General features: G+C 40.7%; 1 protein-coding gene across 25 annotated transcripts in view; it reads left to right on the forward strand.

The window, feature by feature from the left end:
- The window catches only part of dlg2 (discs, large homolog 2 (Drosophila)), a 228,577-nt gene that overhangs the window by 11,916 nt on the left and 189,378 nt on the right, over window positions 1–27,283 (forward strand). For 23 of the 25 annotated variants that reach the window (XM_058411078.1, XM_058411085.1, XM_058411081.1 and 20 more), the window contains exons 3-4: window positions 6,770–6,927; window positions 10,649–10,705. In XM_058411078.1, the coding sequence (XP_058267061.1) occupies window positions 6,770–6,927; window positions 10,649–10,705 (215 nt within the window). Of the gene's footprint in view, window positions 1–5,006; window positions 5,073–6,769; window positions 6,928–10,648; window positions 10,706–18,729; window positions 18,945–27,283 lie in introns of those variants that run through there. The other 2 variants (XM_058411088.1, XM_058411099.1) reach the window with 2 other exon arrangements.

The raw sequence follows: 27,283 nt of genomic DNA on the forward strand, positions 1-27,283 counted from the left end.
CGAGCCTTCAGTGGAATAACAAAGAACAACAGAGAAATGCTGATACAGTGAAGCTGCCTGTTGAGTAACTTTTATTAGAGGTGTCTTACTGGTATTAGTGGTTTCAAAAAGTTATTTTGCCATGGGGATAGAAAAGCTTTTTTCAGTAACGTGACAGACTGTGTCATTTTTCTTGGTGGCTGATGGTGGAATGACTGAATATAGCTGCTGTAGCACAAGTGAGAACATGAATTATGTTGTTACGTGTTACTATAAATGGTTAAAAAAGTGTGATATTACATTCGTCATTTAGTAAGTAATGTTTAATAAATATAAATGATAAAAATCGTTTGCAAATTCAGGTGTTGTTTTTCAGGGGTTGGGCTCGGCACCTTAGTTCCAGTGAAAGGAACTCTTAATGCTTCAGCTTCATACCAAGACATTTTGGACAATTTCATGCTCCCAACTTTGTGGGAACAGTTTGGGGATGACCCCTTCCTGATCCAACATGCTTGCACATTGCACATGGATGAGCGAGTTTGGTGTAGAGGAACTTGACTGTCCTGCACAGAGTCCTGACCTCAACCCCTTTGGGATGAATCAGAGCGGAGACTGTGAGTCAGGACTTCTCGTCCAACATCAGTGCCTGACCTCACAAAGGATCTTCTTCTAGAGAGGAATGGTCAAAAATTCCCATAAACACACTCCTAATCCTCGTGGAAAGCCTTACCAGAAGAGTTGAAGCTGTTATAGATGATAACTCCATATTACATTCATGTGCATGTAAAGGCAGACATCCCAAAACTTTTGGCACCATAGTGTATGTGTAGTAGGCTGATTGGCATCTCTAAAATTGTGTAAATGGGTGTCTGCTGCCTTGTGCCCAGAGTCCTCTGGGATAGGCTCCAGGCTCCTTGTGACCCTGTGTGGGATAACTGATGGATGGATAGATGGATGGATGGATGGATGGGTGGATGAATGGATGGACTGCTACTGATATAACTATCTAGGTATTGCATATGTCTTACAATAATTACGTAGGAAAGTGCAGTGCAGTGTGAAGATGCTCAGTTTTTTTGGGCATATTTCCTAAGGCTGTATTGGTTTCTACAGGCTGCCAAGTGTTTGCACTAGAAAGTAATCAGTGACACACTGCCAGAATCAAGATAAGTTACCACTCTCTCTGTCTGATTACAGGCATTTTAGCAGAAAGCGCAGCAGATCAGGTTTCAGATTTGGTGTAAGAACATCTCTGATTTCTTATTGTATTAGAAAACATATTATTTATTATTTACTGTTAAAGTCTGCCGCAGTGAAGTACTAACACATGTGAATGAATGATTTATGAATGTGTTGGAGTTGGAGTTTGTCTATGACAGTGTGTGTATATGTGTGTGTTTTTCTGTGGGCTCCTGCCCACACTGGAATAATCTCTTGTCTGAAAGGAGCTGAGATTAATGTCGCAATCCCACCCACCCACCTGTTACATAATGTTAGAGAAGCTGAACTTCAGCTTATGTGTGAAAGAGAGAAATAAAGAGAGAGAGAGAGAGAGAGAGAAAGAAAATCAAAAAAATCATGCTAAGGCTGTTCATCAGTAATTCTTTTCAGGTTCAAGTTGTGGTTGCCTTGGAAACACAGTAGTTAAACTCTCTTTCAGTAGCCCATGTATTCTGTGGTTTACTTGAATGCATTTTATCATTCATATTTCTAATGTAAAAATTATAAAGTGGTTAAATACCCATTAAAAACACAAGCCGGTAAGAAACGGTGTATTATCGTTAACATACCTATACACTAGATACTTCTGTATGGTGAGGTGATGCTTTAAGCCTCTAGATGTAATACCAATTTACAGTGCATTTCATCGTTTTGGACTGCACACTATATAGCCAAAAGTTTGTGGATACCTGACCATCATACTCATATGTGCTTGTTGATCGTCCCATTCCAGATTTATTCGCTCTTCCTGGAAGGCTTTTGACTAGATTTTGGAGCATGGCTATGGGATTTGTGAGGTCAGGCACTAGAATTGGGCAAGGATACCTGTTCCAGTTCATCCCTAAGGTGTTCAGTGGGGTTGAGGTCAAGACTCTGAGCAGGACACTCGATTCATTCCACTTGACAAACATTGAACCTTGCTCTGTGCACAGGGGCATTGTCATGCTGTAAGATGTTTGAACCCCTTCTAGACAATTGTTTGCAATCATCTATAGAACAAACACAAAGGGCTTGCCTCTATTCTAATTAACAAGATTTGTCATTTGTCAGATAATTTGTCATCTGTATTCATAAATATGCAAGAAAGGCCAAATTTTACAGTCTTAGAACTGCTTACTTTTGGCCAAAAGATTAACTGTGGTAAAATGAATGGTGGTTCTTCCATCTGTAGGGATGAGGTGCAGTCTTGTTAGCAGACATTGTTGCATGCGCAGCTCAGCATATCTGGCGGGATGGAGAATTCGTACCTGAATCCTGTGCTAGCTTGCTGAGAAGTATCTGCAATTATCTGGCACACACACACACGCATACACACATACACACACACACACACACACATAGCAAGGGAAAGTCTAGAAATCCGTACCGCAGTGTAAACACATTCCCCACGCTTTTGATAAACATACTGCACTGAAGGAAAACAGCGTTATTAATCTCTGCACTGCTCTGCAGTCATTTGTGTTGCACTGCTGCACATAATTATTGTGGTTTAGACAACGAACTAGAGCATTCCTGAACAACATCAGAGCAGTTTGCAGGAAAAAAAAAACAGCAACTGATGAAATGACGCTATTTCAGCTCTCCATCCTAGCTGAATGGATTGTACATATAATCATTAATATGACAATAATATAATAGATATTATAATTTAGCCATACAAATTTTTAGGCAGAATTTTAACCCAAACAAGGGCCACGTTGGATATTACATTTAGTATCATCATACACTACATTGGCAAAAGTTTTGGGACACCTCTCCAAATCATTGAATTCAGGTGTTGTTTTTCAGGGGTTTGGCTTGGCCCCTTAATGCTTTCCCATAAAATTCCCATAAACACACTCCTAAAGCTTGTGGAAAGCCTTCCCAGAAGAGATGAAGCTGTAACTCAGCTTTTCAGCTAACATAGACAGGGTTTACTATAGCAGGAAAAATGGACAAGCGTAAGGATTTGAGCGAGTTTGATGAAGGGACAAATTGGGGTGTTCCCGGTCTGCAGTGGTCAGTATCTATCAAAAGTGGTCCAAGGAAGGAACAGTGGTGAACCGGTGACAGGGTCATGGGCGGTCAAGGCTCATTGATGCACGTGGGGAGTGAAGGCTGGCCCGTGTGATCCGATCCAACAGACGAGCTACTGTTGCTCAAATTGCTGAAGAAGTTGCTGGTATACACAGAATACACAGTGCAGGACAGGTCAGGGCTGTTTTGGCAGCAAAAGGGGGACTGACACAATATTAGGCAGGTGGTCATAAAGTTATGCCTGATCTGTGTATGTATATTTAAAAACTTGTCTATTGTGATGTTATACATAATCTGTTATTGGTACCTGTCAACTGTACACTGTACAGGAGCTTGTGCAACACTGCAAGCAGATGACCAACTTCCTTTCACCTTAACTTTTCATGTCCTGAGTAGTCTCAGCCTCCGATGCTTTAAATATCTGTCTTTTCTCCTATATGCACATCTATGTATTCATTTTCAGTATAGGAAAACAAACCAAATGATCCTTTTTTGAGCGAGATATACTCGCTGTAATGAAAAATGTTCATCTTTAAAAGTTATTACTGAGTTTTATTATTTGAAATAGTTAAATGTAATTAAAAATAACCGGGCCACTGAAGAGTTAACTCTCAGTACCAGTCCCAAGCGTCAGGAAGGGCATCCGGGGTAAAACCTGTGCCAAATAAAAACATGTGGACCGAATGAGCCGTTGTGGTGACCCTGAACAGGGAACAGCTGAAAGAAGAAGAAGAACAACAACTTTTTAATTTAATACGTTTTAATGTAATTAAAAATGGTTGCATGTCAGTAAAATGGCGCAGTTTTTGCCCCAACCCTCAAAAAAAATAAATAAAATAAATTACCAAAAGTGAGAAGTCCGGTTTTTAAGAACCATACCATAAAGTAATTTTTTATTCTGATCTTCAAATATATATATATATATATATATATATATATATATATATATATATATATATTGAAAATGGGCATGTTCAATTAATATATTGATCACAATTATTTATTTATGTAATAGCGCTCTGTATTAATCTTTTTTTTCTCAATTAGATTAATTGCTCAGCTGTCATGGTTCAGACAGGTTCACCAAAGGCCTGCCCTTGGGATGCTTATACTGTGTGCCTGCAGCCTCATGATTTCATGCAGATTAATGAATTTTCCCCGAATCTAAAACCCATTGTCTCTGCCCTTTCCTCGTATCACATATAGTCAGTCCACAGGCCCTTAAAAAGGATTTCTTGTATCTTCAGTCCACTATACGATGCAACCCTGAGCAGAGCTGCAGCTTGAGTGTTTCTCTGCTGCTGAAGTGATGTCAGCTCTTTGTATAACCAGCCTGGATTACAGTTATAAACAGTAATTAGCGCTGGTAACGGGGATCAGTGCAGGGTGTCATGGAGGGTGGTAAGCGATTTAGACACACTTTCAATCCATTGTCTGCTCTATACACACACAACTAACTGTATATAACTTTCCCATGGGAAAAAGGGACTGCACTCATGATTTTAACAAGGGAGAGTTCAGTCTCTAGGTTCACATTCACATCATGTTTATGGAAGTGATATTTAAGGGAATGAACAAGAAAGTTTTATTTATATATAAAAGTACAGTAGGTGATGCAGCTTCAGAACTAAAGATCAGTGTGGTTGTGTGTGTGTGTGTGTGTGTGTGTGTGCTACCATGTGGGGCGTAAGGTCATTGTCTGATTTGTACAGAGGCCTTTGGGAGGATTAAGCAGGCTGCTCACAGGCTGCTAGCTTAGGAACACACACACACACACTGAGCATCGCACCGCTTCAGTAAGCACGTTCCACTCTACATGTCCATGGTGACCAGAGGAGTTTCTCTGCACTTGTTCAGTAAGTTCAGTAAAATTATTCACATATTTTGAACTATATGCTGGAGAAATTTTGTGAGTTTAGTCATAAAGGGCTGTGTAATCGCACTAAAACTCTGTCTTTCACTGTTCGCTAAACATTGTACTTGTGTGGTTTTTTTTTAATAGCTGAAGTTTTTCTCTGAGAGTAAGGGATTTGCATAAATTGTGGTAGAATTTGATACCGCACTCTTCCAAGTAGTGTTTCTTTATCGCAAGTGTTTGGAGCTGAAGTGTTTTAAAGTCTTCATCATTTTTGCTCCGTGTTGTCGAAATGTGAAGCACATCCTGCGTTCTGGAGATTTCGGACCAGCTGGCCGATTGTGGGTGAAAGCCGTTAGATGTCATTAGGCTGTATTTAAATGCAAATGAACACTCTCTTTCTCCATCTCCCCCCCCGCAGAGATGCTTATATTGTTAAAAGGAGAAAGCCGCTTTGTTCCGCCCCAGCTGCAATATGGTCCTGACCTCCGAGCAGCTTTACACTTATCTGAACAAACAAGGCCCTTATGAACTACTAATAGCAGATGTAGATTTAGCTTGTTCTTATGGAACACAATCGTTCTGATTTGTTTGAACCTATTTGTGCATTTTGACATTTTGAAGTCTTAAGACTCAGGGATGCTTTGTAATGGGATCATTAAAACATAGACAGGGTTTACTACAGCAGGAAAAAAAAGCGTAAGGATTTGAGCGAGTTTGATGAAGGGACAAATTGGGGTGTTCCCGGTCTGCAGTGGTCAGTATCTATCAAAAGTGGTCCAAGGAAGGAACAGTGGTGAACCGGAGACAGGGTCATGGGCGGTCAAGGCTCACTGATACACGTGGAGAGCGAGGCTGGCCCGTGTGATCCGATCCAACAGACGAGCTACTGGTGCTCAAATTGCTGAAGAAGTTAATGCTGGTTCTGATTGAAAGGTGTCAGAATACACAGTGCAGGACGGGTCAGGGCTGTTTTGGCAGCAAAAGGGGGACCAACACAATATTAGGCAGGTGGTCATAATGTTATGCCTGATCAGTGTAAATGACGCTGCCTTGGGGATACCAAGCATCATAATAAAGATGAAAATAGAAGGCCTTTTTTTTAACTTTACATGTAGACGTGTGTCAGTGCTATGAATGTGTGTTTTAATACATCAGTATTTCCTGACTGTTATTGTAATTTATTAAAAGCGTGTGCTTGAACTTGTTTTAATGCATTTCTAATCACACATCTGTCAGCAGAGCTCAAATTAATCAGCTTATTGCTCTGTGGTTAAATCACCCGTCTATAGACCTCTCCGCTTTCTAACTCTCACCACAGCCTTTTTTTTTAGACAGCAACACATCAATCTAATGAACTGCCTGCATTTCATTTGAGTTTTGGCAGCAAAGGGGATTATTCTGATGCTTAATCCGAGGGTGGAGTTCCGGCAATTCCGGCAAAGTGCAGTGTTAAAACTGGAGTGAACGATAAAGGCTTCAGACAGCTCTCTCTCTCTCTCTCTCTCTCTCTCTTTCTCTCACACACACACACAGTTTATTCAAAATCATTCAGTTCTAATCTGATAAACTGGCTGCATTTAATTTGGCGTGTTACTGGTGAGGGGACTATTGTATATCTATTTTTTTATTCATGCGATGTGAAAACCGGAGTAAGAAGTAACAATGTGTCTCTATATCTCGTTATGTTTGCGCTAGATATTCAGGAGTTTTATGAGGTGACCCTGTTGAACTCTCAGAAGAGCTGTGAGCAGAAACTGGAGGAGGTGAAGCACATGGCAGAGCAATGCGAAAACTCGTCCACCAGCCCCGGCTTCTCGAACGCACACCCACAGCCTGCTTGCTTACAGCCGGAGGTGAGGGCAACACACAGACGCACACACACACACACACACACACACGCTGACGTGTAGCAGCAAATTGCATAAATATGCATTAAGAGGGTTCTCCTGTTGAAATTGTTCCAAACAACTGCTGAGTATCTCTGTAAAGCAAAAAATACTCCACTGCTGTCACTCACTTCAAGTGAAGCCCGACGGAGTCGGTGCTCAGCTGTGGATGCTGAATGCATTTAACGAAAGGTCCACATGCCTTAGTCTGCAGCAAAAAATGATATTATATATAGTCAAAATCAGAGAGCAAATAAACATGATGTTCCCAAGCTGTTGTGATTCAATCTGTGATATTTAATCACATTTCACTCACTTACAGTCAGGTATTTTAGAGCACGTACATCACTCTAAAACATGTCCCGCTACCAAATTTTCTTGTACTAAACCTCAGCGAATGAATACGTTTCTTGCCAGAAGAACACAATTTATATTAATGTGTTTCTTTTAGAAAGTTTCCATAGTAAACAAGTCATCCACAGGGATTTGTTATGATGTTTGCTGGTGGCACATTTTCTGTGAGTAGATGTATATTTAACATTTATGGAAGGAGTCTCCGGTGTCAGCACTTTCGTAGGTTTCTGCCACGTTGCTTTGAGGTTCCTCAGCGTTCTTTTTGTTTTATTGTTTCCTTTGGGCTAATAGCTTTTGCAGGCCTGATGAGAAGGGACACTGCTGCTTATTAAATTATTCAGTCGACAGTTTGTTTTCCGACCCCAGGAGAAGAAGAACATCTGAAGGTAACAGTGCCGTCACTGCTTCCCCTTCTTACGTTATCCATAAATTATCCTTTCCTCTTCTTCAGAATAAGCCTATGCCATGATGTGCTGTATGTTTGGAGGGCAGGCAGGCAAGCGCTATTCTAATTACAGCAAACAGAAGTACCACTGACTTTGACAGGAATACAAATGGTTTCATTTGTAAACCTGACAATGCTGCTAAAGAGCATCGTTCAGTTTTTGAGACTGCTGTAGACTAGCAAAGGCCTTTGTTGAACAGCTGACCGGATGATAACGAGCCCTTCTTTGTTCTGTGAGACGTGAACTCATCTGATGTCAGTTATTATACACTGACCGGGCATAACATTATGACCACCTGCCTAATATTGTGCTGGTCCCCCTTTTGCTGCCAAAACAGCCCATGCACTGTGTATTCTGACCCCTTTCTATCAGAACCATCATTAACTTCTTCAGCAATTTGAGCAACAGTAGCTCGTCTGTTGGATCGGATCACACGGGACAGCCTTCACTCCCCACGTGCATCAATGAGCCTTGGTCACCGGTTCACCACTGTTCCTTCCTTGGACCACTTTTGATAGATACTGACCACTGCAGACCGGGAACACCCCACAAGAGCTGCAGTTTTGGAGATGCTCTGCTTCTAACACATCAACTTTGAGGACAAAATGTTGTCTTGCTGCCTAATATATCCCACCCACTAACAGGTGCCATGATGAGGAGATCATCAGTCTGATTCACTTGACCTCTCACTGATCATAATGTTATGACTGATAGTATAGTCCATGATCAAAAAGTCATAGTGTTTTTTTCATTTATGTATTTATTTGCAACCTGGTTACAGCTTGGAGATAATCAGCATTATTCACCTGTCTGTGGTCATAATGTTATGGCTGATCGGTGTATGTACTTGCAGTTAAATGAAATCCCGTCCTACTCTTCTAACATTTATTAAGCTAAATTTAAAAAAAAAGAAGAAGAATTGATTGAAAAAATAAGAAAAAATAAGGATAATATGAAGAAAATAGAATATGATTTGTGACTAGCTCACATTTAATATGCAATTATGTCACATTGCAGAAAGGATAAACAGTAAATGGAAATGGTAAGTGATGTACCAGATTTGTAGGTGTGTTACATGTAAAAACCACCATGTGAAAGTGTAAAAATATCAGTGGAGTCTTTATCGACTCCTAAGGACTCGGTAAAGTGGACATGTCCACCTTACAGATCTATTCATCTATATCTATATATTATCTAGCGCTTGTGAGCTGTGACTTCATTCCATACACTGATGTATTTCCTTCTAAAACACAGTCAGAGATTTACCCAACAGATAATAATGTTCCTGATACACCACACCCCGTTTCCCCTACGACGAACGCAAGACTTGGAGGCAGCTTAGAGGAATAGCTAAATATCTATATATTGAGAAAAGCAAAAAATTTTAAATAATAATGTTCTTTTCTTTGCTCGATATACTGTCATATTGGGATCTATAACACTAAGTAACAGTAACATCATTTTTGATTTCAGGGCCACTTTAACTCGAAACTGTCATTACAGTGTGTCCTGCAGTAACAATAGTTTAATGTTTTTCAAGTTTAATTCAATGCAGATGAGGATAAGTGGAGAATCAGCATTGCTGTATTGATATAACCTGTGATTAGCATTGGCGTTTGACTTTGATTGGTGTTATTTTCCTTTCCACTAGGGGGGGTTAGCGCTGTGTAAGCGCCCACTTCCTTTTGCACTCCCTCCTACAGTGAGGACAGTACTCTGTATTTCATTTCATAACTTCACAGTCACTGTATTTATAAATCATTGCACACAATAGACTAAAGGAAAAGCGTTTTAGAGTGTGGCGTTTGAGCCGCTTAATAAAGGATGGCATTTAATCTGACCTTGGCTTTGTGTTTGCAAAAAAAAAAAGAAAAAAACGAAGCATTAGCCTGATTTTCTTTTTTTCTCAGCATTTCGTTGTAGTGGTCAGCCTCCCTGTGTGCTCCGTGTTAACTAGGCCATGCAAGCTGGGTTAAAATGCAGCAAACAAATGAGTTTAGTAACAGTGTCTCAGAAGAGGATCAGTCATGCTGATTGGTGGTGTGGAAGTGGGCAGGGACCTACATCAAAAAAGCTTCCTCTCTCTTTCCTTTTCTGACCCCAGGATCAGGCAGACAGGTGGTCAGTGACTGTGTTATAATGAATTAAAAGCAATGGATTATGGACGTGTGTGTAGGTTGTTTTTCAGAGTTTGGGCTCGGCCCCTTAGTTCCAGTGAAAGGAACTCTTAATGCTTCAGCTTCATACCAAGACATTTTGGACAATTTCATGCTCCCAACTTTGTGGGAACAGTTTGGGGACGACCCCTTCCTGTTCCAACATGACTGCACACCAGTGCACAAAGCAAGCTCCATAAAGACATGGATGAGTGAGTTTGGTGTGGAAGAACTTGACTGGCCTGTACAGAGTCCTGACCTCAACCCCATAGAACACCTTTGGGATGAATTAGAATCTATTTTGATCTTGGTACTGAGCAATTTTAAACATGACATTTTACTTTTTGAACATGATATTAATGTACTCTTGCTCATTAGCAATTTACTTCTTTAGTAGACTAGTACAAACTATTAAACTAGCTGCCTCGGTTATGTTTGTCGTCATAGAAACTAACTCACAGGCTTAGTGATTAGAAAGCAAAGGTTTTCACATGAGTTTTGTTTTTTGTTTTCTACTCTGTGAGTACATAAAAACACCTTTAGGTCCAGACCCAGACTGCAGGCTGCCTATTGAGTATCACTGCATCATACTGTCCAAGGTTATGTATAATGATGTATGTGAGAGCTACCTAGTCCTGCTCTTAGAATAGATTTGTAAGAAAAAGGTGGGGAAAACAGCAGACATACCAAAAAGTTCTTGGAAAACAAAAGGCGTTTTTTCTGTATGTGCAGGTGATAGAGAAAAGCCACGCAGAGGAGCCTGTAGCTGACAGCAACGCCGGTGCAGAGGTACGTACTGCTACCTTACTGTTACTGTGGAGTCATTGAAAGCACTACACACTTATTACACTCCTACCATGTTCCAGAGGAATTAATACTCACTCTTCCTTACATGCTTAACATAATCAGTCCTGGAGTGAAGATTACATACTGGCTCAGTATACTGTATATATTATTACAAGCATGTATTAACTGGTGAGTATGTAAAATGCTTGACACCCTTCCTGTTTAGTGCAGAAAGCAGCAGATTGCCAGCTTGTAGTGTTTATAGTGGGAAAAGCCTCTGTGCTGCAGCCAGATATATTCTCCCAGATGCTGTATTTTCTTTTCATTTCTTTTGCTGTTAATGAGGGAATGATGCAACCACTCTGCTTGGACTGATGAGGCGTTAAACGGCAGGTTTTTCTTCTCAACATCGCACTACGCACACACACCATTTGCTGATAATGGTTAGGGTGTTGTGTCTGGGCCTGTGACAGCCCACACTGAACTCATTTAAACTTCATGACTAATCAGTAAAGTGTAACTTGTAGGTTACTTCAAAATTGGCTGTTAATAACGTTCGCCTAGATCTTAGGAAATATACTCCGATCAGGCATAACATTATGACCACGTGCCTATCGTGTTGGTTCCACTTTTGCTGCCAAAATAGCCCTGACCCATCCTGCACTGTGTATTCTGACACCTTTTTATCAGAACCAACATTAACTTCTTCAGCAATTTGAGCAACAGTAGCTCGTCTGTTGGATCGGATCACACGGGCCAGCCTTCACTCCCCACGTGCATCAATGAGCCTTGAACGTCCATGACCCTGTCACCGGGTCACCACTGTTCCTTCCTTGGACCACTTTTGATAGATACTGACCACTGCAGACCGGGAACACCCCACAAGAACTGCAGTTTTGGAGATGCTCTGATCCAGTGGTCTGGACAATGAGCCTTGACCGTCCATGACCCTGTCACGGGGTCACCACTGTTCCTTCCTTGGACCACTTTTGATAGATACTGACCACTGCAGACCGGGAACACCCCACAAGAGCTGCAGTTTTGGAGATGCTCTGATCCAGTGGTCTAGCCATCACAATTTGAGCAACAGTAGCTCATCTGTTGGAGCCTTCACTCCCCATGTGCATCAATAAGCCTTGGTCGCCGGTTCACCACTGTTCCATCCTTGGATCACTTTTGATAGATAGTGACCACTGCAGACCGGGAACACCCCACAAGAGCTGCAGTTTTGGAGATGCTCTGATCCAGTGGTCTAGCCATCACAATTTGGCCCTTCATCAAACTCGCTCAAATCCTTACACTTGTCCATTTTTCCTGCTTCTAACATCAACTTTGAGGACAAAATGTTGACTTGCTGCCTAATATATCCCACCCACTAACAGGTGCCATGATGAGGAGATCATCAGTCTGATTCACTTCACCTCTCACTGCTCACAATGTTATGCCTGATCGGTGTAATAAATAAAATAACTGGTATTAGATGTTATGCATTTTTACAAAATACAACCCTTAATATAAATGTACCAGTTCCTGGAAGGCCCCAGAGTTTGTTGACATCATGTTGTGGGCATGATCAGCAGGGACTGAGAAACTGGTCTGAATTGAGGGCAAGGTGGTTGGAGTGAAATACTGGCCAAGCCAATCCGAATGAAACTTAAGACTGGGATGGATTAGCTTCCAGCAGGACAGCAGCCCTAAGCACACTGCCAAATATACACGGGGGTGGTTGAAAGCCAAGATACTGATTACGTTAAAATAGCCCGGACACAGCTTTAGACCTCAGGCAAGACTTGAAAATTCCACCAAAAATCAGAAAGAGATCTGTGTTTATTTGAATGGTAGCAGGATCTTCAATCACAGACACTGCTTCGCTGGCAGTGTTTCAGTTAGAACATAGACTAAAGTGGGATTTGCATTTACAAAAGGCTTCAGTTAATAGAGTTGGAAAGTGTAGTTGAAAGTGCACATTCCATGACTGGAATGCTTGTTCCTTAGTGCAGCATGCAAAGAAAAACAGTAAAGCAAAAGTTCTTCAGTTGACTACCAATGCAGGACGTGATCAGACTATCAACACGAACAGTATGGTGGCTCATCGCCTTATTCAGAGACCTTATAATGGGTTTCTCGCAAGTTCTCCTAATGTTTATGTGGGTTTTTGCATTGTTTACTTCTCTAGCTTCTTCCCACTTCCCAAAAATAGGTGGGAAGGTAGGTGGATTTTTTTTACCTTAAGATGCCCCTGTGTGTGAATGTGTATGTGTGTGAACGGTGCCGTGATGGACTGGGGTTGTTCTCACGTCACAGACAGTACTCCTGGGATACACTACAAAACCTGACCAGGATAAAGATGAATAAATGAGTAAATGAATGAATGTTATTCATGGTATTGTTATTTTGAATACACAGATCAGGCATAACATTATGACCACCTGCCTAATATTGTGTTGGTCCCCCTTTTGCTGCCAAAACAGCCCTGACCCGTCCTGCACTGTGTATTCTGACACCTTTCTATCAGAACCAGCATTAACTTCTTCAGCAATTTCAGCAACAGTAGCTGGTCTGTTGGATCGGATCACACGGGCCAGCCTTCTCTCCCCACGTGCATCAATGAGCCTTAACCGCCCATGACCCGGTTGCCGGTTCACCACTGTTCCTTCCTTGGACCACTTTTGCTGACCATTGCAGACCAGGAAGACCCCACAAGAGCTGCAGTTTTGGAGATGCTCTGATCCAGTGGTCCAGCCATCACAATTTGGCCCTTCATCAAACTCGCTCAAATCCTTACGCTTGTCCATTTTTCCTGCTTCTAACACATCAACTTTGAGGACAAAATGTTGACTTGCTGCCTAATATATCCCACCCACTAACAGGTGCCATGATGAGGAGATCATCAGTCTTATTCACTTCACCTCTCACCTGCTCACAATGTTATGCCTGATCTGTGTATGTACATTATAAATAAACGTATTATAAATCATACGAAAAATAATTCTACACAAAATCAGTGATGGAATAAAAACAGCCTGTAATGAGCTGAAATGAAGACTTTTGGACCCCCCCCCCCTTTCACACACATGCACATGTTCACAGAGCTCTGTTAATTATTGCATGCTAAAGAGCATGTCATCAGCAGCAGGCCTGTGGAGTGTGCAGAGGCACAAATAAGTGCTCCAGATTTAGAGTTGCATTTGTCTCATTTAAACATTTGCCTCTGCATTAACAGCTAGCTGTTTGTCTCCTGTCCTGCAGGTGTGGGCGGAACATGTTTTGCTCTAATGACAGTGAATGGTTTTATAGCCATTGTAGATGATACTACCTTTTTTTTTGGTAAAAATCAGTGTTTTTGATTGTAGGTTTTTGACCTAAACGATGATGAATGCAGCAGTAACTGAATTATGTCATAATGCAACATGTTAATGTGAAAATCTGCTGGATAATAGATTGGCTGTTTTTTCTTTAGAAAAAGGCATCACACCCACCCACACACACACACACACACACACACACACACACACGGAGATTAATCAACTGATGCTCTGCATGCACTGTAAAGAAAGTGTCTGAGCCTTACTACTGATCCTACTGAACGATTGAAAATTAAGGATGTGTGTGTTCTTACTTATGTACATTTGTGTATGTGTGTGTGTGTAAGAGTGTGTGAGTGTGGGGTTGACATTTGGATTCTTTTCTGCAGTTCGGCTCCTGACTGGGAGGCGTGAGGATCTGCAGTAATTGCCACCTCTCGCCCACACAGACAGCTCTGATGCTTACACTGCTCACACACTGCAGCAAACACACACGCACACACACGTACACACAGACACACACAATCACACACCAACTCTTTATGAAGGCACTGCAGAGGGCAGCTGCATTAAAATGCAGCAGCACTATTCTCTACCTGCAGCCGTGAGGTTTCAGACGGCTCTGCCTCATGCTTTAAAAAACAGTGAATGTATAAATCTAGAGGTGCGGCTATTCCCAGGAGAGCGGGAGCATGTGTGGGTACTGACTTTAATAATGCATGCAACAATTTAAAAACTGTAGTTTATTTTTTCTTTTTGTATAATGGCACAAAGCATAAGAGTTCTTTCTTTCATATTTTTTCCACTTAAGGGACGTTACATCATTATACACTAAAGTCCTCTTGACACCGGGCTTGTTTCTGGAGCGTTTTATTTCAGCATGTATAAAACATACAATCTCATGTCTTTTTATTCTTATCTGTGCCTATAAGAAGCATTAAACTCCACAGAGAGACAGTCATAAACAATTATATTTTCTGTGACATATAAAATGTAAAATCTATGACAAATCATAATTGTTGAGATTTGTCGAGATCTGGAACGTTTTATTTAAGCTTAAGCATTATACTGGTTGCATGAATAGATTATATAACAGTTATGGCATCAGGATAGTTAATCATCAAAAGCATTAAAGTAGCATGAATAACCACGCTTGAAGATAGAAAAATACACAGATCAGGCATAACATTATGACCTAATATTGTGTTGGTCCTCATGTCCCCATTTGCTGCCAAAATAGCCCTGACCCATCCTGCACTGTGTATTCTGACCCCTTTCTATCAGAACCAGCATTAACTTCTTCAGCAATTTGAGCAACAGTAGCTCGTCTGTTGGATCGGATCACACGGGCCAGCCTCGCTCTCCTAGTACGTCAATGAGCCTTGACCGTCCATGACCCTGTCGCCGGTTCACCACTGTTCCTTCCTTGGACCACTTTTGATAGATACTGACCACTGCAGACCGGGAACACCCCACAAGAGCTGCAGTTTTGGAGATGTTCTGATCCAGTGGTCTAGCCATCACAATTTGGTCCTTCATCAAACTCTCTCAAATCCTTACGCCTGTCCATTTTTCCTGCTTCTAACATCAACTTTGAGGGCAAAATGTTCACAGGTGATTACACACGGTGAAACCTCTAGATTTGTGTTGGGGCTAAAATCTTTCAGCTCAATTACATAACTGCAAATTTAATTTTCTGTCTTTATCAAGTTATATTTGTCATTCAAAGGATACATGACATGGAGCCAGAAAGACATTACTGACTCAAAATCAGCTGACTTGCAGCTGCCTGTGTGTGTGTGTGTGTGTGTGTGTGTGTGATAGTTTGCTCAGCATCATTCTTATTATGCCACTGATGCAAGCTTGTGATATAATGCATCGCTTACCCCAATAGCTGTTAATAAATATTTGGTTTTAAGCCTTCTATCTAATATCACTACCAAACCCCACTGGCTGAAATAGAATTCAGTGAAAATTAGATAGACAGACAGACAGACAGACAGACAGACAGACAGACAGACAGATAGATAGATAGATAGATAGATAGATAGATAGATAGATAGATAGATAGATAGATAGATAGATAGATAGATAGATAGATAGATAGATAGATAGATGAACCAATCGATATCTGGAACTCAAATGCAAATCCAATTGGCCCTATTTCTCTCCTTTTCACATTAATAATTTCTCATCTCTGCTCAGTTTTTCCCATTTGGAAGATGTGCTGATGCAGCACTCTCCCTAACCTTCTGTCACAGGAAATAGAGAATTTTGATGTCGTTATTGTAATGAAATATTGTGTTTGAACCTATCAGTGTTGGGTGCAACCACCAAAAAGGGCCTGGCACACCGATCAGCCATAACATTATGACCACAAACAGGTGAAGTGAATAACATTGATGATCTCCTCATCATGGCACCTGTTAGTGGGTGGGATATACTAGGCAGCAAGTGAACATTTTGTCCTCAAAGTTGATGTGTTAGAAGCAGGAAAAATGGACAAGTGTAAGGATTTGAGTGAGTTTAACAAGAGCTAAATTGTGATGACTAGACCACTGGATCAGAGCATCTCCAAAACTGCAGCTCTTGTGGGGTGTTCCCGGTCTGCAGTGGTCAGTATCTATCGAAAGTGGTCCAAGGAAGGAACAGTGGTGAACCGGTGACAGGGTCATGGGCGGCCAAGGCTCTTTGATGCACGTGGGGAGTGAAGGCTGGCCCGTGTGATCCGATTCCACAGACGAGCTACTGTTGCTAAAATTGCTGAAGAAGTTAATGCTGGTTCTGATAGAAAGGTGTCAGAATACACAGTGCAGGACGGGTCAGGGATGTTTTGGCAGCAAAAGGGGGACCAACACAATATTAGGCAGGTGGTCATAATGTTATGGCTGACACTATATACTATATACACTATAGTTGGTAACTTATGCAAGGTATTTTAGAAAGGACTATATTGAAAACGTGTTGTTTTGACCCAACCCCAACCTGGACTCTGCATTGTTCCTCTTCAGGTTTTGCAGGTCTGTGTCTGTAAAAATAAGGTCTGCTTTCTCCATACTGTCTGCTCTATTTGTTAATGATTCCACTAAGGTTATGGGAAAGTGTCACCTGAATGAAGTTAAAGCACTCAATCTAGCTACTCTAATATAATGCGATCACATAAAGAGGCTCCGACTTGTGTGCTGAACAGCTTAGTGTGTGTGCATGCCTGTGGGATGTGTGTGTGTGTGTGTGTGTGTGTATGTACAGTGGTTCCACTGGAAGTGATCCAGGAATGAAAGTTGGGGTCAGGTTTCTGTTTTTATGACTGGCTTTACACACTGGATCCCAACAGCAAGACACCGGGAAGATGTACAGAAGAAACTCTAGGAACTTTTATGAACAAAGCACTGTATGTATCTATTGAAGCTAAGATGCTTAATTAGCACATATGTTCTACTGTAATGCATGTGTAGTGAACAGTAGCATAAGGAACAGGAAATATCTGTTTTAAAAATGGGCATGCTGAATTGTTTTGTATTTGCGTCTGGGATCAGAATTGAAAATTGTTCTGTCTAGTGATTCATTCACCTAAATAGCTTACAGCAGCTTGTTCTGACATTATAAATTCACCTCTTGTTGCCTTTCCATTTTATCCTTTAGTGCAGTCCACCTTGTTGAAATCATATCTAGAGCAGATGCGTTATCTTGTTCTTTATATCAGGAACCCGAGCCAGGATCCTGTAGTCTATTTCCATCTTCATCTTGGTGTCTCTGTCCATTGTGTTGTGGTTTGTGTTTGGGTTTGGCACGAAGCAGTCCCAGGGTGAATAAGCACTATTGACTCTGCACCTCTCAGTTGCACACTTCTGTGTGTTATCATGATGAGATTAACAGCGTTTGGAGATCTTTATTTAGCTCCAGAGCGCAGCGGAAAGCATGTTTCGACTGACAATGAGCAGAGAGACAAGAAGAATTCAAGAATTTAGCCCACATCTGTATGATTCATGCCTGAAGCCTTAGAGAACGGCAAAAACCCCAGCAGTTTGTGTGTGACTGTATAAATGTGTGTGCGATCTCTCTCTCTCTCTCTCTCTCTCTCTCTGTCTCTCTCTGTACTAAAACTTTAAATCACCGTTAAATCTTTAACTGCAAAACCATTGCTTTCAACTCGTAAGAAAGAAAAAAATCCTTTCATTCTGCATTGTCTCTCTGGTCTCTCTGCATTACGTACCGCTTCCGCTTGCTTTTGCTTCAGTGTAACATTCAATTCATTTGCATGCTCTGTTTTATACCCGGACACTTCAAATAAATCTAAATCTTTGGTCTTTTTCAATTCAACGTCAACAACGGGCCGTTAAGTCTGTGAAATCTGTTCCACTGCACTGTAGGAAATCTTCGATTTCCCAGCTTTTGATTTCTCTGCAGAGCCCAAAGCTGTCGAGCTCAGCGCCACTTTAGAAAAAGGGGGGACGGATCCTAACACACAATGACGGAAAGCTCCAGGGTTAGAGAACATGGCTGATCTGAGATCCTGAAATTGTTTTCTTGTAAGGCAGGCAGTCAGAACGGTGTGAGAACTGATCTCTTCACTGATCTTGTGGAGGAGGGATGCTCTGTGCTCAGCAACAGCAGCATCCTCTCTCTCTCTCTCTCTCTCTCTCCCTCTCTCTCCCTAACTCTGAGTCTGTGAAAGGCAGCCGTGCCGTGTGGCTGTGGCCAGCCCACGCTGCGCCGTGCGCTCCTGCTAGCATCATGTGTGCGGCTGCTGCTGCTGTTGCACTTAGCTGTGTAGGAAAGAGCTCCATTGTGTTTATGCTAGCTCTGCCTGTGCCTTAGTCTTCCTCTCCTTTTTTTTTATTCTTCTCTCCAATCTGGCTGAATTAGTGGCGATGAATTGGCGTCTTGGCTGAGCTTTTGGGCTCACAATGGATTGTCTGTGTATTGTCACAACTAAGGTAAGGAACGGCATAAGAGTGTGGTGATGAGAGTGAGTGACAGGGATGCAGAGAGAGAGAGAAAGAGAGAGAGAGAGAGAGAAAGAGAAATGATCCTGTGATCTAGCAGAGTGTATGCATATTACAAAGAAGCTGCCTGCAGAATATTGCTATGTATTTTTTTTTTTGTTATTTCTGTCTGCTTGTGAAGTCACCTGTTCACCTGTGCATCTCTTTTTTACTGTGTATCTATGCGTGTGTGTGTGTGTGTGTGTGTGTGTGTGTGTATCTGTGGGTTTTGCCTCGCCTCTGTGGAGGCGTGATAGGAGGAGCTTGTGAGGAACTTCAGTGTTTCTTCTGCTCACTGCTTTTCTTACTCTTAGATTTTGTATGAATATTTAATTGTCTTCATGTGTACAGGTAGCTCTTGGGTAAGAGCACACTAAGCAGTGACACTATATATAGTTATGTATAATAACTAAGTCCATTAAAAAATATCAGATTTATTTTTTGGGGCAGAATGAATGGCGTGATTGGAATGATATTTCTTGGCTCATAGATCCTACAGTTCATTAAAAGGATTGAATTGTTATGTCTGTATGAAATGCATGGGTGTACTAGACTTCTCAAATGTGTTTGACGCGGCAAGACTTTGTCTCTTCCTGGACTTTTCAAGGAATGTGTGTGAGTACAGTGTGAGTACAGTCTGATCATTCTGTTTCACTGTCTTCCCTATACACTTCATGCTCTCTCGGATTTGATCTCTTTACTAAAGCTGAAACGCAAATATTCATTCGCATGCTATGTAAGATGCGTCAGGAATTAGGAATGCCTTCTTAAACCTGCAAAGCCTCCGTGCCATGCATTACAGTCCAGCTTCCACAACGATATCACGAATGTTGCTTTCTTTAAATATTGTGCACCTGCAGCATGGGTTCCTCTAGTTTATTCGATTTTCTCTCAGTCAAAACCTCAGCCATAATGTTGAAGGTAGTCATGCTGATAGCGCCTGACTGGAACATGCAATTCTGGGGCATCAGCTGTTAGGAAGCCAGGGTTTGTTTGATTCAGTGCTTAAGCTCCAGGATGGGTTTGGTTGAGTTGGTGTAATTTCTTACGTGGGTGTGTTGCTGTGGGTTTACCGCACTAAGATCTGTATTGAGATGGTCTTATTCTCTGCTGAAGGATCTGACAGCCTAGTCTCAGTCATGCAAATCTCTGAAATGGAAGTGAATTGCCAGTGAAATTTATTGAACTTACTTTCACTGACTCTCTGACTCTCTGTTCTAGTTTGTCTGGTGTGGTTCACACAATGAATGAATGAGAGCATAGACTCCCCTCCCACCCGAAGCCCAAACTGCTGAACACTTATCAGTATCACTGAGATGTAGTTACGCATGTCTTAAATTGAAACGGATGCACTTCAGTTAAAGCATGCACCAAAAATAACAAAACAAAAGGTTTTGGTTAGCCAACTAATCTAAAAGTGGCCACAGAAATAGAATTATACGTGCTATCTCACACACCACAAAACTCGCCACGAGGGAAAAGGGGTAAATAAATGGACTTGTTCCATACAGCGTATCACGTATCAGGAGTACAGTAACTTATTCCTATCGTAAGAGTCTTCAAGCATGTAAGAGTCTAAAACTACTACAACAAATAAGTGAAGTGCGTTTTGGCCTGGTCAGGTGGCTCCTTTAGTGATGTTTGAATGAGAGGAAGAGCCTGTGACATCTCTTTCTCACACTAGAGTGCTTCTCTACCGACTTTTATTGGCCAGTGAGGGCACTCTATGCACCGCTGCAGAAAATGATCAAGGTAGAAAACACAAACATTGACCGCAACGGGCATCACGGCAGTTCACAGCTAGCTGTAATGTTAAAAAATGGTTATGGTTACGCTATGTACATGCTCACTGTATTAGTGAAATAGTCAGATGTTACATATATTTGTATAATGATGCACCGATGAGTCCATGAACCTTGTATCTCAATACAGTTTTCCTTCTTTAATTTTCTATCATTATTTTTTTTCAACAATTTTGGTGCATCCCCGTACCAAGGATGTGTTTGGGAACATCTGTCCTAATGAACACACTCCAGCAAAAGGTTGCTTTGGTATAATGATTTCTACAGAATCTATACCATTAGGGGATTTCATTATGGATAATAAAGACTTGGCACATGAAGACTAAATGTAAACGTAATTTTCCTGTGAAAATCTCTGGAACTGGCCGGTCATGACAATAACTTTAACTATTCGCACTATTACATCTATATTCTGTCCACATTATATCTATATTCTGTCCACATCCATCCACCCATCTCACTGTACATTTTACTATCACTATTCTGCTCATTGTTGTTTATTTTTATTCTATTTCTAGTCTTATATATTGTATAATGATAGTATATTGTCTATAATATATAATCTGTAATGTATGATAGTACATTTATATTGATTATATTTTGTATTATATTCTTATATTCTTTTTATACTTGATATTCTTTTTATTCTTTTTAGATTCTTCTTTTCTTCTAGTGTATTTTCTTATATTTTATATTTTAGTTTTTACATTTTTATTTCTTTCATAGGACAGAAAAAAACCATATGAGAAAAAATCGTCATATGAGATGACCGGTGAAACCCAGACACGATTTTCATTACAGATTCTATTTTTGAGGGAGACTTGGTGGTTTGGTGGTTAGTACGTTTGTCTCGAACCTCTAGTGTTTGGGGTTTGATAGTTGGGGGGCTTTGTGTATGCAGAGCTTGCATGTTCTGTCTGTGCTGTAGAAGTTTCCAGCATGTACTCTTTCCCAGTCCAAAGACATGTGATAGGTTAACCGGCATCACTACATTGTACTATAGTGTGGAACTGGGTATGTGAGATTGTGCCATGTGCTATTAAGGCAGCACTCTGTCCAGCACTGTGTCCTCTACCTTGTGCCTTGAACGCCCTGGGATAGGCTCCAGACTCCCTGTGACCTTGTGCGGGATTTTTTTGACAACTTTAGAGATTTTTAGTATTCAGTTTGTCCCCGTATTGCTTTAATGACAGCTTTAGTGCACTTGAGCTATCATGGACTTCACATGTTAGTGCAAAACCTTATGATCCATTTTAGATCAAATCCATCAGAATGTCTTCTGAAAAACTTTGTCTGTAGAGGAGATTAGACATGAGGACAGTCTGACCTTTTGTACAAAGCGGTTAACACGGACAATGTCACACATTTGCATACGTTTAAATGGAAACCTAGAAATTGTCCAGAATCTTGATTGTTAAATATTCAAATTCTTGAACATTCCTTGTAAAAAATATATACAATTTTAAAAAACAAAAAATTCCTGATATTCAAAAAGGTCTCAGAGTTTTAGACCTCATTGTATGACTATATCCATATCTCTCACTGTTCACAGGCTCTTTTGTTTACAGCTAAATAATAAATATACATTGATCATACATAACATTATGACCACCTGTCTAATATTGTGTTGTTCCCCCTTTTGCTGCCAAAACAGCCCTGACCCGTCCTGCACTGTGTATTCTGAAACCTTTCTATCAGAACCAGCATTAACTTCTTCAGCAATTTCAGCAACAGTAGCTCGTCTGTTGGATCGGATCACACGGGCCAGCCTTCACTCCCCACGTGCATCAGTGACCCTTGACCGCCCATGACCCTGTCACCGGTTCACCACTGTTCCTTCCTTGGACCACTTTTGATAGATACTGACCACTGCAGACCGGGAACACCCCACAAGAGCTGCAGTTTTGGAGATGCTCTGATCCAGTGGTCTAGCCATCACGATTTGGCCCTTCGTCAAACTCGCTCAAATCCTTACGCTTGTCCATTTTTCCTGCTTCTAACATCAACTTTGAGGACAAAATGTTGACTTGCTGCCTAATATATCCCACCCACTAACAGGTGCCATGATGAGGAGATCATCAGTCTTATTCACTTCACCTGTCTGTGGTCATAATGTTACGCCTGATCGGTGTATATTATTAATAAGCATTAAATTATTCTGCCTGGAATTTAAGCACAGAAGAGCTTGTTTTGAATTCTGTAGAAAAGGTAAAGGCGGCGTTACGGGTGTACAGGTCTGTTAGAAGTGTTTCATGCTTATTTCTTCCGTGACTGTCCTTGAAATTTCCTGTTGTCTTTTGTTTTTTTTAGGTCTGAACTGAATCAGAAGTCAGCCAGTGTTATTTGTGGTCCCAATTCTGACTAAATCTAATGAATCGGGGTTCATATGGCTTTTCTAACTAACTGCACTTCATTAATACTGGTGCATGTTGTGAAAACTGAAGCGTGGGGAAAGAAATTGAGAGTATGAGAGAGAGAGAGAGAGAGAGAGAGAGACAGAGAGACAGAGAGAAGTTTGGGAAAAGCAGCAGAAAGCCAGAGGAATCTTTAGATGGGAAGAACAGATGCGAAACAAGTGGGAGCCTTTTCTCTTTGTCTCGCTCTGCTGCGAAGATTTCTGGATCCGCTGCAGTGTTCATCAGAGAGTTCCCTGCTCTGTAAAGTTTAATGCAGAACAACAAACAAAAAGATCATTTATAGATATATCCATGGAGACAGAGGGAGTTACGATGCTGTATACTCTCTCTATCCTCACCCAAGCTGTGGCTGCTGATACTTACTGTTTCTTACAAAAAAAGAAATAAATAAAAAATAAATCATTACCATAATCAGCCTGGGTTTCTTGGGACACACTTTCAAGTTCAAAAGCATAAAATGATTCTCCTGAGAGTTAAGGAGAAAGACACGAGAATGAAAGACAGGCCAGGAAGACTGAGAGGGGAAAGGAGGACACAGTTTAGCAAAGAACACAGTCCCAGTTTTATTATTCTGGCATGTACTAACCTCCCAGTGGCACACACATTCACAGTCACAAAATCCCATTCCAAATGGCCAAATAGCCGAAAGCTGTCCTGAAATTATGCCTACTTAGCCATCACCCACCCTTCTAAGATGCAAATATTAGGAATAAGATACACAATGTTGATTATGTGTATGCTGATTATATCAAGTAATGAAAAGAATTCATTCTAGAGGGAAATTGATGCCATCTTCTTCTTCTTTTATTTGAAAACCGCCGGCAACTTTTCTCCATTTAATTGAAGAGTATACTGAATCACCTCCTGGGTATGTGTTGACATTTACAACACATTCAAAATGTGCTTTTCCAAATACAATAAAGCATATCTGTGTATTTTTCTATCTATCTTTAGCAAAGATGTATGTGTAGGTTAGAAGAAACTAATATGGAGAGAAGGGGAATTTTAGCTACAATGGATGAACCCTGCTTTGCTTTTCCTAACGTTGGTCCAAAGAGAGATTTACGGTTTACATTCAGGTTTTATTTAGGAAACTGAATTAGCCAACATACACATACGTTACATACTGATCCTCATTTTAAGAGACGTTTTATTAGAGTGTACTCTTATTCTGGCCTCTTTTAACTTCCAGGCACAAGCACAATGGACTTACAGTGTACTGGCCTTTAAAAAGGGATATTCATGCACTTTTGGTTATGTTACCCCTGCCATTTTACTAGAGTCAGAGTAAATTAAACATAAATAGTTAACAAAACATACAGCTTTCAGGTATAACATTGTGAGCAGTGAGAGGTGAAGTGAATAAGACTGATGATCTCCTCATCATGGCACCTGTTAGTGGTTTGTCCTCAAAGTTGATGTGTTAGAAGCAGGAAAAATGGACAAGTGTAAGGATTTGACCGAGTTTGACGAAGGGAAAAATTGTGATGGCTAGACCACTGGATCAGAGCATCTCCGAAACTGCAGCTCTTGTGGGGTGTTCCCGGTCTGCAGTGGTCAGTATCTATCAAAAGTGGTCCAAGGAAAGAACAGTGGTGAACCGACGACAGGATCATGGGCGGTCAAGGCTCATTGATGTACGTGGGGAGAGAAGGCTGACCCGTGTGGTCCGATGGATCAAATTGTGTACATATGTATGTATGTTCGTTTAGACCCCCTAGCTATTCTTTACTATATTTGAACTATAGTAGTATTGTGAGTAAATGTGTAATCCTCAGCATTGTAAGAAATATTTAGGATACACCATATTTATTAGCACTTTAATAGAGTAAAACTTTTTTTTTTTTTTTTTGCACATCCATTGCAGTAATTAACTGGGAGTGAGAGAGCAGAGGTACGGAGATTGATTGACTGTTGCTGCTTTATTGAGAGGTTAGGTTTATATAGCTGCTATCTTAGGAATTCACAGTTTTGATCCTGTAAAGCTGTTTTTATGTGTTGGTGTTGGAGATACTGTGTGTCTTCCTTCTATTTTAAGCCCTCTTGAAAGTATGCATGTCCACCCAACCCCCTTTTCTTCAGTGAACATCTCTCTCTCTCTCTCTCTCTCTCTCTTTTCCTATCTCTATCACTTCATGATTCTGGGTAGTGGGAGTTATGTAATGGTTTTGGTAGGTTAGTGCTGAACGAAATGCCTCCCACGTGTGTGTGTGTGTGTGTGTGTGTGTGTGTGTAAAATGTATCAGTGCCCTGATGCTGCCATGACTTTTTTTTTTTTTTTTTTTAAGAAAAGCTGGATTGTTAGTGCTACTTGACCACACTTTCTTCTCATCGTCTCTCCTCTTCTTTACTCCTCCAGCTTTCTTCTTCCTCTTCTGTCCTTTTCTTTAGCTCCTCTTGTCTCCTCGCTTTTTCCACTACTCTCTCTGTGTGGTGTGGCTCTGGCTTGTTCACTCAGTGTGAGTGAGAGTGAGAACACACACACACACACACACACACTTACAGTTTGTATGTTTTAGAAGACAGGATGTAACATCCAGTAATAAACGTAGTGTCATTGCTAATCACTAGGTAACTGGTAAGTGTTTACTGCAGTTGCAAAATGCCAAATGAGGAAGCGACTGTTCTCAGCAGTGTGCTGTCTTGTCTGTGCATCGATTGTTTTTTTTTTTCCAGTCTTGTCGATTGTACACCCTTTAAATATTAATACTATAGTGTGCTGACATTAGCTTTTGAAGTGAGCTAAGTGGTGCATCCCATTGAACAGGAACTGAAGCAGACATGATTCTTACCATATCAGCCAATACTAATATCATATCTGCTTTTTTATCCTCCGTCTCTAATTGCATCAGAGCTGGCTGTTATTGAGCTGTGTTCCTGCTTTTCTCAGAAGGTTCAGGTACAAAGCTTCCATGCTGAGAGGAATGGGGAGAGGGATGATATTTCAGAGCTAGATCAGACATGCATGATAAACTCAAAGCCCGTAATTTATGTAAAAATAAAAATAAAAAAATCCACGAACCTAATGTACTGACAGGGACTACAGAGAATTGCATACATGCATTAAGGAATATATAATTTGGTGCCTAGAGCAAGATATTGAGATTTTGGGTACAGCAATAGTGTGAGCAAATTAATATGAATTCATTTCAATTGAAATGAATTAATATTAAAAGCCATTATTTAAAAAAAAAAAAGTGCTGTTAAATACATTAAAAAAATAAAATAAAAATTACGTTCTGTATCTTAAAATCTCCAAAATATTCCTCAAAATAAAAAAATACAAATGGCAGACATTTGCCACATAGCTGCACCTCTAATGTCAACTGCATTCAGTGACAAAATGTGTATGGCATATACTCTATGTACAGAAGTCACACTAACATCTACACTCTTTTATTTAATGTTCATATTGCATTTGTTTACACTTTCACTCTTCTGGGAGTCCTTATAAGACCCGAAGTCTCTACAGCTCAATGAACACACACCACAGCCTCATTTAAATTGTGTTTTCTTACCTAGTGGAAAAGCTTTTGTCCAGAAAAATGACACCAGGGAAATCATGAGTTGGAATCCTGTTGATATCACAGATGTTGGTGTTACTCTCTCCTCTGCTGATCTGACAGACTCCAAACAGAGGTAAATACCTTGGAGTTTGTATATGCCGAAGATGGCAGATAGTTGTCCTGTGACTTAGAATGAGCATCAGTGTGATGTTATAGCGACTAAAAATTCAGACGTAGCACATATGCCTCTGGTGTTTTAGATTCCACCGTCTCGCTGTGGTTGCTATGGTGATTTAAGCACCTACTTGAATGCCCGATCAGTGGACTGTGGTTTAGTAAGATTAGGTTCGTCTAGTATTGTTTTTGTATATAAAATACCTATGTCCCTTGGTTCATTTATTACAGATTACATATAGGTCTGCTCACAAACATACCACATGTCTTTTGGACTTAGTGACGTTTAAATTATATTTTCCCAGGATAGGATTTTGCCCAGCCCTAAGTTAAAGGTTAAAGTGCTCATCTGAAATGGCTTTATATCATTTTATTGTAATTGTCTCATTTAA

This window comes from Hemibagrus wyckioides, linkage group LG16 (genome assembly GCF_019097595.1).
Source record: "Hemibagrus wyckioides isolate EC202008001 linkage group LG16, SWU_Hwy_1.0, whole genome shotgun sequence".
NCBI classification, from domain to species: Eukaryota; Metazoa; Chordata; class Actinopteri; order Siluriformes; family Bagridae; genus Hemibagrus; species Hemibagrus wyckioides.